Genomic DNA, 10,829 nt, shown 5'->3' with positions numbered 1-10,829 from the left:
ATTGAGGCTGAAAGGGACAGGAAAAGTGCTAAGGCAGCCTTGGATGGGGTAGAGAAGCAGGCTAAAGCCCAATATAAGTAGCTCCGATAAACCAAGGCCAATCTCGCCGCCTTAGAGATCAAATAAAAGCTATGTCAAAGAAACTAGAGGAGGTCGAGAAGGCCAAGGATCAAGCAGAGCAAGATGGGTACGAAATGGGAGTGGCAAAGACTAAAGAAGCCCTTAGGGCTGAGGTCTCAGAGGTGTGTAGGTATTACTACCTCCAAGTGTGGAATGAGGCCTTCAACCAAACTGGGGTTGATGCCTCCTCTACCCTTAAGAGAGCAGAAAGTGCATACTACCCTCCAGCCATTTGCGCTTCAGTCCAAAGCCTATTCAAGGAGGCAGGGTTGCCTGAGGCTGTTGTGAAGCCAGCCAAGGTGATCAAGGAAGTGGCCCATGATGCCATCTAGCCCCCAGCTGCCCCTAAGGACCAATCCAAGGAAAAAGAGGCCTCCCACAACATGAAGATTGTCCTGACAACTCTCCCTATTCCTACCAAGGAGGACCTCAAGGGTAAGGGTCTAGCATCCTCCACGGCAACTTCCACCCAACCTAGCAAGACTTTCAAAGACAAGCTTGTAATAAAAATGAAGCCCTGAGTTGTCTTGTCTTTTCCTATCTCTGTTTTTTTTTTCCCTCTTTTTTTAATGTTATTTATGTTTCCAAGTTTTGTAATCAGCCTGATCTTTTGTAACAACTCTGCCTATTTGTAAGGCTTAAATTAATGAAAAATATGAATATTTTCTTTACTCTTGTGGTACTCATATAAGTCTTGATACAATTTCTATTTTATTTAACACTTAACCAATACAAAAAATGAGACACAGTTCGCTTAGCTATCTGTGTAAATGATAATGTGTTTGAAATCTCAACAAAATGTATCTTTTACTGCAAAAACATACACAATGGTAGAGTATCCACACATGTCTGACTCCACTTAATCCCCCACTTATTAGTAAGTCTAAAGGATTGGAGAGACAATCAATTCTCAAACAGATAATAGATATACTTGATATACTTACAAATGCTTTAAGTGATGCCTATGAATGTCCATTTGCTTAAGTTACTACCATGAAGGTCTCTGCCATTCAGCATGGCTGATTCTATTTGATACTTAAACAAATACCAGGAAGTATTAATTTACCCAAAGTATGTGGTCCGAGGAGCCATAAATAACTAAGATTCTGTCTAACACTTTGAAAAATAAGGTGAAGTATTAATTTACCCAAAGCATGTGGTCCGAGGAGCCAGGCATGACTAAAGTTCTTTTTAACACTTAGAAAAATGAGATAAAGTATTAGTTTACCCAAAGCATGTGGTCTGAGGAGCCACACATGATTAAGGTTTTGTTTAACATTTAGAAAAATGAGATGAAGTATTAATTTACCTAAAACATGTGGTCCGAGGAGCCAGGCATGACTAAGGTTCTGTTTAGCACTTAAGCAAATAAGATGTATGATGCATAATGTAATAAACAAAATAATATGCACCTATCATTGTTATTTACATTCTAGGGGCGTGGTACAACAGGTTATTTACATTCTAGGGGCGTGGTACAACATTTTCATCCAGATCTTCAAGATAATATGCACCTATTCCAGCCATCGAAGTGATGTGATATAATCCTTCCCAATTGGGGCCTAACTTTCCCCATGCTGGATTCTTTGCAATACCTAGAACTTTTCTCAATACCAAGTCTCCAGGCGCTAATGGCCTTAACCTCATGTTGGCATCGTACCATTGCTTGAGCTTATGTTAATAATACGTCAATTGAACCATGACATTTTCTCTTCGCTCTTCAATTAGATCTAAACTCTTCTCTAGCAGCCTATCATTGTTGCTCGGAGTGAAAGAACTCATTCTCAGTTTTAGGAATCCGGTCTCCAAAGGAATCACAGTTTCGGCTCTATAAGTCATTGAGAAAGGGGTCTCCCCTGTTGACCTACGAGGTATAGTCCAATATGTCCAAAGGATGTGTGACAGCTCTCCTACTCATTTTCCTTTTGCACCATCCAATCTCTTCTTGAGTTTATTCACTATGACCTTATTGATAGCCTTAGCTTATCCAATGCCCTATGGATAAGCCGGGATGGAATACCTATTCGTAATGCCTATGTCACAATAGTACCTCTTAAAGGCTTTGCTGTCAAATTGAAGGTCATTGTTCGAGATGATGGTATAAGGAATCCCAAATCGGGTGATAATATTTTTCCAAACAAATCTCTTGGGGTTCTGATCCTCGGATCACTGGGTCATCTATCTAGTGGGGTTCTGATCCTCGGATCACGTTCGCTGAGCTTACCAAGACGGCCTATCTCTTCTTTAGGATAGCGTGTCATTCCTTGTGGCCTATCTCTCACTTCCACACCATCCCTTTATAGTGATGTGTGTTTTTGTACGCCTTTGTTTCTGGAGCGTCTATCAGTTTTCCTCACTTGTTCCTTCATTCTTTGAACGAGGTTCATAGGAGTTCTGCCATAGGGCATGCACTGATTCATCCTATTTTCATTCATAGGATTTTGCTCTACTTAGGTCTAGATGGTTTTCCGTTTGGTAAGCCTGTTCATGTGATTGCTCCCATAGGTGCCACCTTTCTTTGTCAGAGGGCTGCTCAGTTGAGAGTTGCTCCTTCTCGTCCTAGAGGTGCGTCCTCTAGTGGTGTTCCCCTTCTTTCCTCTTCAACAGGTACAGCTGCTGCTGAGACTTCAGGTGTTGCTGCTGATGCTGATGTTCCTCCACCGACTGCTTTGGATGATTCAGACATTCGTCGCACGTTGGATCATGTCTTGACCGTTCAGGTAGCTCAAGGATAGATTTTGGTGGACGTGCTTGATGAGATCCGTGCCTTGCGTGTGGAGTTGGCGTAGTTTAGACCACCTCCCTTTTGATGATGGATAGCTTGTTTGCCCTTTGTCATTCCGTCACAAAAAGGGGGAGTACTTTGTAGGGTTTTTGTTTTCAGGGGGAGTTTATAGTTTATTTGTTTTTGGTTGGAGCTTGTGGAGTTTAGAATTGTATCTAGGTGCTTCACTTTGTACTTATGCTTTTTTAGCTCTTATCTTGTTTTTTTTTTTTATGGGATATTCGTGTTAGGGGGAGTTTTATGTTTTGTTGGTACTTTATTTGTTTCTTGTTTCAAACTGCTTATTGATTTATATTTATAAGTTATTCATTGATATATGTCTTTATTTGTGTGTTGTTTGAAATCAATAAGTTATTTTGTTTACTTGTATTGTTTCCACACATGCGGTTATACATTTTGTTTAGTGTTTCAGGAAATATACAGGTTGATTCAATTGAGCTGCTGTCTACACTTGCAACTGATGGATAGTAGTTAGGATTGAATTTGGTTCATGAGCATTATTTTGTAAAGTGCTTTTCATTTTGTAAACTTTGAGCTTCTAAGTTGTGTTTTGTCACGGATTGCCAAAGGGGGAGTTTGTTAGGTTCTAAAGTTTAGGATTTTATGTATTTAGAACTTTAATGTGTATTGTTGGCAAACCATAATAAAAACAATGTGTTTAGAAGTGTTTAAAGCTAGTTCAAAGTTGTGTGTCAATGTAAAGTTGGAATCGAGTTAAAGCAGGAAGCATTGTGCCTTTCGGCCTGGCTCGATCGATCGAAATAAAGGCTCGATCGATCGAAGCTCGGGCAGAATGCTTTTCTGCAGATTCGTCCAACTCAGCCCTGGTTGTTTTAAAACTTTTTTAGGGTTTCTTATTTGTCCTAAGTATAAAAGGCAAACCCTAGCCACGTTTTAGTGTTGCTCATATTTGCGGTTTGTGTAAATCTCTTGTGAGATCTAGAGGAGCTTTTCTTTACACAAACTTAGGGTTTTCAAGGAGAAGATTTATTTACGCCTTGATGATCAATTCAGTTGCTGCCATTAAAGCTTAAAGAAAACACAAGCGGGTGTGCTTGTAGCTGGTGGTGAATCCAAGAAAGAAGGAGTCCGTGGATTCGGAGCTTACACGTGGTTGTGTCAGTAAGTTCTACTGGTTGGTAACAATAAGAAGTCAAGCGTGGGGGCTTGTAAGTCTTATTGTATGAACTTCGATTTTTTCAAGATAGTGGATTAAAGTTTACCTTGAGAATAGCTAGGTCAAATCCTCCCCAGATTTTTACCGGTTTGGTTTCCTAGGTGATCATATCATTGTCTTATTTATTTTCCATTGCTTTGCATGATTTGATCTTTTATATTGTGATAACCTAGACTTGTTTAATTGGACTAAGTAACAACTTGGCTAATTACCTAGGTTAAATCAATTGTTTAAGGGGTCTAAAAACCAACACATTGCAACTCTAAATTTTATCTTACAACAACTAGTCTATACCAATAATGAAATTCTAGGGGCAAACAGCAATTCGCGAGTGAATGAGCTAACACATGAGATCTTGTTCATTTGCTTTGCTTTCAAGCAACATGCAACGTTGCCAAGGAAAAAAAAAATTAAAAAAAAAATTCATATAATGCTCACTCACGACACTAGTGTTGTAATTAAGTTTATATTCTCTTTGTTTAGGTATAGAAATTAGATTTTTAATTCCACTTCTTTCCGTTTTATAATTTACACCCCACTAGATTGTAGAGTAATGAATGTTCGAATTCAGTTCGACAATAAAGGTAAAATGTTCAAGTTTAGCTTGAGTTTGTATCAAATTTACAAATAATTATTGAGCTCGACCTCGCCAAAAAATTTAAAAAATTGAGCTCATCTTGACTTTGTCTTTAGCCAAGCTGAGCTCGAGGCTCAAACTCTAGCTCAATTTTAAGATTTTGAGCTTAAGTCTAACATTAGTACATTATCAAGCTTATGTCAAGTTTGTTATCAAACCTATTTGGTTTGGACGAGAGTTCACAACTTCCAGTTAATTAAATTTTTAGTAAGATATGAGTTTATTTGTTAAGCTTATTTCAAACTTATTACTAGCAAGTAAATGAGTCTTGACCTAGCTTGTTTTGTACTGAGCCCTAATATTTACAAGTTTGTTCATGAACAATTTTATTTACTTGGGTTCAACTCATTTACTGAACAACTCTAAAATTAATGCTCAAACTTGACTTGTTTATAAATAAAAAAACATAATTGGACTTTTTATCAAGACAAACTGAAGTTGTTTATGAATGTTTGAATTATTTACAACCCCAAATATATACAATTGAGGAGATGTTTTGAAGTAATATATATTTTGAGGTAACATTTAATTAAATTAAGTGAAGATATTCATGTAGGTAAAGATGGAGATGACGTCTTTTATTTAATTATTTATTTATTTGTCAGTTTCTATAAGCAAGTTAGATCACCTTAAAGAGAATAATTGGTTAAGTTTAGCATGAAAGGAGTATGATTGAATTTTGATGATGCTATAGAGGCTTAGTTTCGTACGTTTAGGTTGCTCTAAATTAGGCAACCATATGTCATTCTTTGTCTCAGAATGGAGCATTAGTGGATCCAGAGGTACATCATCACGAGGGCACTTATGATATAAACATTGATACCTAGTCAGTAGTCACACATTAATAATTATCCTATACGAAACGAAAGTATATAATTCAAGCTAAGTTCCATTTATCCTTGAGGGACTGGACCCTACATCGTGTGGCATGTAATTGTTGGCCTCTCAATTATCAGCCTTGTGTTTGTGTCAGTCAAGTACAGGAGAAACAGGACAAGATCACAGCCTAATTTTAATTTACATTGAAAGGGTTAAATATCTCCTTCATACCAAAAAAAAAATAAAATCTTTAAGTGCTTATACAAGTGTAATGTCTGATCCATCGTTAATCACCCTAATTAAGTACCTTTTATCCTTACTAATCTTCACTTATTTGTGAAGGAGAAAGCCAAAATTCAATTGTAAGTGTGGGATTTAAGGGAGAAGATAATTAAGGGCACTTTAATTATGTGCTTAAGGGACTATATCATCTTTTTTTCTTTTTCTTTCTTTTTTCTTTTTTTTAAAAAAATGTTGATACCCTCATTGGGTCAAGGCCATCGGTGCAAAAGAATGCACCGACCACAATGCCTAACTTAAAAACCCTATTACAGTAGTATTAGAGATCATGATTGAGCATTCCCCCACCTCCTTGCGACTACTTAACAAAGGAGATCAACGCAGCTTGAATATCCCCTATGACCATGGAAGTTAGCCAAAGTAGCTATTCTCGGCCAATGAGGACGGTACAATGAGTGAGCTAGGATATTGCAAAGTATATTTTCACTCACTTCTCACAAATTTGAACAACATTTACTGTATTATGTGCGTCTCCAATGTAAATTTACATTGATTCTACAATATATACCTATAAAAGTCCTTGCATTAAATACTATTTGACATGTACTTGGATCTACAACCCAAAAGAGGGGAGTGTCCTCTTTTACTCACCCTTCCCCAATCTCTCCAAGGAATGTGCAGTGTCAAACCTAACCCCTAGATTTGGGAGATAGGAAAACCCTTACAATACCCTTAAAGAAGTCCTTATAAATGTACAATTTTTGCAAATGTGTACAACATTTATCACATTTTGTATGCCTACAATGTAAGTTTACATTCCTAGTACAATATAAACCTATAAAAGTCTTTGCATTAAACACTATATGACATGTACTTTAATTTACAACCCAGAAGGAGGGGAATGTCCTCTTTTATCCACCCTTCCCCAATCTCTCCAAGGAATATGTGGTGTCAGACCTAACATCTGGATTTGGGGGATAGGGAAACCATTATAATGCCCTTAAAGGAGTCCTTATAAATATTAACACAAGATTTTAGCTAAAATGTGAAAAAAATTCATATGCACTTACTTTGTGAACATTTATACTAAATAAATAGTTTCTAATTTGATTGTCAGAGTACCTCTAACCAGCCCCACTAGGAGTACATCTACCCTTAAGAGCTCCTACCTTAGCTCGAACTTCGGCCGTGTCTTCCATTGCTACTTTTCCAATCACCCACACTTAAAAACAATAATTTCAACTTACTATAAATGAGAGACATGTAGATTCATAGTGTTAGAAATATTATGGTAAGACACCTAGAGGAAAGTAATTCTAATCCCACTTGTGGTGCACGTATTACAAGTCTAAAGTTAGCTATTATATATATAACATACCATAGATTAGGATCCATTGTAACACATGTGGTTTAATAGTAAATATGTAAAAGTTAAAGGTATTTTGATATGAATACAAGTCATCATTTCAAATCACATTAATTCTACTTCCACTCTCTATTTCTCTCTCTCTCACACTTGAAAACAAATTGCTCATGCGCCAATACATGCACCCCCCGAAACAATTGTTAACCAGCCATCGGTGGTGTTGTCCATAGTTGATGGTCTCATTTCGGCTGTCGCTTGACGATACCACCATCATTCGGCCCCCTTCGACACTTTTATCTGTCAATGCATCAATTTAGCTACTAGTGCAGCTATCATTCGACCAGAGCAGTTATCTTCCGCTGTCAATCACCACCATCTACGTTGTCAACATCTATTTCATGCATTCCATTCTATATTGAGCTTTTTGTTAACAATTTTGCATTTCAAACTCAAGTTTCCACATTTAATTTGAGGGGGTTGTTATAGATATTATGGTGTAAGAGTTCCAAATTCATGTGGATCTATATATTTGTAATGCAAGCAAATTAATCATAATCTTATTTGTAGTGCAAGTATTACAACATTAATATTAGTCACAAGCTAGCATAAGGTTAATTAATATATAGGCCCTGCACTGGGGTCTATTGTAACACATCTTAATAGTAACAATATAATCGTTAAATTTTTTTCATTGTGGGCTGTCAACCCAAATTACGTTAATTTTACTTCTACTCTTTATTCCTATCTCACTTTTCTAATTCTAACAACCTTCTAACACACAAAATAAAAGGAATCCAGATACTTTTTAATGATATTTTTGATAACTAGAATCAGATTCAAGTTTCAACCACTCCAATCTTTTTCTCTTCTTATTAATTCTTATGTAAGTGCGAAATATTCTTCCTGTACTATAAATCCAAAGTATACTAAAGTCCGATTGCTTAAGGGAGCTGCCACATCACATGAGTGAGTTCCCCCGCGGTCCCTCCTTCTCTCTCAAAAGATCAGATGCACAAAATATTTTACAAATGATGTGTATATAAAATATGTGTCTAATCAAAATGCATTATTAGAATGCATTGCAATGAGATCGCCATCAAATTCATTCATTTCTTGTGTTACCAAAAAGTTTTAAGGTCTTTTTCTAATGTTAATGCCAACTGCCAAAAAGTATTTAAAGTCCCTTCTTTTGTACATGTCCATTTAGAGTCACGGTAAAACATCACATATAGAAACAGAAAACTTGATCAAATGAAGATGCTTTTATATCTCTTACTCGCATTCTGGAGGGTTCTTATTCCTAAAGTAAAAGTGTCTTTGGAAACCCCCTAGAGAGAGGGATCATTTTGTAGCCTTTCGGTGCTTAAGTCTTCAATTTCAACTGTTTTCACCTTCTTTACTCTTCTTTTTTGTTTCTGATGACAACTTCGAAGAATGGAATCAAATATATTTGGTACTCTTTCTTTAACATCCATAATTCATCACACCCTATCCCAATATGCTCATAGCTCTAGACAAAAAGAAAAGGTAAGGCTGCAATTTCTGACTTTTGTTTCTCATTTTGCTTCCTTTTGACTCCAAATCTTTGACATTCTTTGCAGCTTGTTTTTTGAAAGCCCAACAACATTTTTAAAACTGCTTTCATTCTTCAAAATAGAGTTTGGTTGCAGTGATTGGGGGGACACTCGGTGGACATGGCTGTTGATGTTTGCTCCGAGATTTCAAGCACAGGAATCAGCCCAAGAATCTCCTTCTCCTATGATCTGAACCAGACAGATGTTTTGCCAATTGAGCGCTCAGACTTGACCCTCTTGGATTCCAGCTCTGACTTCGTTTTCTGCATTGGTAACAACAGCTTTGTGCAAGAACTGTCTCCAGCTGATGAGCTTTTCTCCAATGGCAAGATTCGTGCTAAAGAAATCAAGAAAAATGTCACGACCCCAGATGAAAATGAAATTCGCCATTCCCAATCTCAGTCCGTTTCTTCTTGTTCTCGCTCACATCAGCCTTCTCCTTCTTCTTCTTTTACTGGGAATAGTGAAAAGAAGCAGCTCAAAGAGTTCTTGTCCAACAGTATTGACATGGAAGATGAAAAGCCTGCATCAAAATCATTCTGGCAGTTCAAACGAAGTAGCAGCCTCAACTGTGACAGTTCTAGAAGCCGAGGTTTAATTCGCTCATTACAGTTCTTATCAAGAAGCAATTCAACTGGTTCGTCAGTACTCAATTCCAATTCCAAAAAAACAACGCTGAATTCAACAAAAGAAACTCAGAAGCAGCATTTGCAGAAACAACCATCTGTGTCAAGTAGAAAGTCATCATCATCATCATCTTCAAGTACATATTATTTCTACAGTTCATCACAAAGACCTTCGTTAAAGAAGAATAATAGTGGATCTTACGGCAATGGGGTTCGAATTAGTCCTGTCTTGAACCTTACACCACCATACATTTCTAGAGTTACTGTGAGTTTTTTTGGGTTTGGTTCTCTCTTCTGTAATGGTAAGGTTAAGAACAAGAAGAAATAATGTTTCAGTCAGTAAGTTTCTTTTGCTGCCTCATGTTCAAGTACTGATGGATTTAGCTGTCAATCATTTTGTTTTATGAATCAGCATGTGATGATCAGACTGTAAATTGAAAGAAAGTTTTTAGTGAAGTAAAAAAAAAAAAATACTTTTAGAAATTACATGAGCTATTTTATTTTTATTTTGGAAGAGTGAAAACTACAGTACAGTGGGATTGGATGGACGGTAATTGTTGATGTGCACATCAACATGTTATGAGCTTGGGAGACAGATAAACAAGGTATCCTTCTTTCGTGGCTCACCCATGCCCTTTTTTATCTTTGAAGTCTTTCTTCATAATTTAATGTGGCTGTCTTTTGTTCTTTTGAAGGGTGATTGAAGGCTTCTTTTGGTGTTTTCTTTTGTATGTTTATAAATTTATACTTTGATTTGGAATCCTTTAATTTTGGTCTTTTTGTTCTATATTGTGATATTAAGGACAAAACCATTGCTTCAAGGGATTCCGATTTGAAAAAAGAGGATCAATGATTGAGGGGGTTCCTCTAACTTTTAGCTTGATAATCTAAGGATTGGTTTGCTATTAAGTTTTTTTTTTTTTTTTTTTTTTTTTTTAATATTTGCTTAGCTATCAACACCACCCTATAACGTGGTCCACTTCTTGGATCCCCAATCTCTTATTAGATGATGCTTTTTCTAAAGCATCGGACATAACAGTATCAGGACAGTCAAACTTTGTAGACGTGTAGGCCATAATCTACTTGGATTGAACTGATGGATGGTCAATCAACATCCTCAGTAAAACTAAGCAAAGTTCACAAATTAAAATTTTGAACTTTTTTATGCAATTTATGAATAGATCATATCCTATTATGATTGATAAGTTTTATTTATTCTCAATAGCTGTCTTTATAGTAATTTAATTCAATCAATAATTTCGTTTCGCATGTCAAGAGCTAGAGGTGCTAATCAACCCGTTTGAACTTGCTTGCCTGGTTTGATTAAGACGCGGTTAGGTTCGAAATTTTTGGTGGTTGAATGTTGGGTTTAATGGGTTATTTTTTTTTGGGTGATTGTGGTGGGTTTTGGATGAGGAAGTTTTCCATCTGATAACCTGATCCGACCGATTAAATAATAAGTTTAAAATGTTGCACGATATTATT

At 36.6% G+C, this 10,829-nt stretch overlaps 1 protein-coding gene across 3 annotated transcripts; it reads left to right on the top strand.

Moving 5' to 3' along the window:
- The first annotated feature begins 8,250 nt into the window (after positions 1-8,250).
- On the top strand, positions 8,251-9,827 carry LOC115955391 (uncharacterized serine-rich protein C215.13). Of its 3 annotated transcripts, none has more exons than XM_031073595.1 (2): positions 8,251-8,671; positions 8,815-9,827. In XM_031073595.1, exon 2 carries the CDS (start codon positions 8,839-8,841, stop codon positions 9,670-9,672), a length of 834 nt encoding a protein of 277 aa, XP_030929455.1. In that variant the 5' UTR covers positions 8,251-8,671; positions 8,815-8,838; the 3' UTR covers positions 9,673-9,827. The 3 variants fall into 3 exon arrangements, with proteins under 3 accessions (XP_030929455.1, XP_030929515.1, XP_030929400.1); XM_031073655.1 differs by having other exon boundaries at positions 8,802-9,827; XM_031073540.1 differs by having other exon boundaries at positions 8,252-8,671; positions 8,746-9,827.
- The last annotated feature ends 1,002 nt before the right edge of the window (positions 9,828-10,829 follow it).

Source organism: Quercus lobata, chromosome 1 (assembly GCF_001633185.2).
Source record: "Quercus lobata isolate SW786 chromosome 1, ValleyOak3.0 Primary Assembly, whole genome shotgun sequence".
Classification (NCBI taxonomy): Eukaryota; Viridiplantae; Streptophyta; class Magnoliopsida; order Fagales; family Fagaceae; genus Quercus; species Quercus lobata.
The sequence above is the reverse complement of the archived record's forward strand: the minus strand, read 5'-3'. Positions and strand labels throughout refer to the sequence as shown.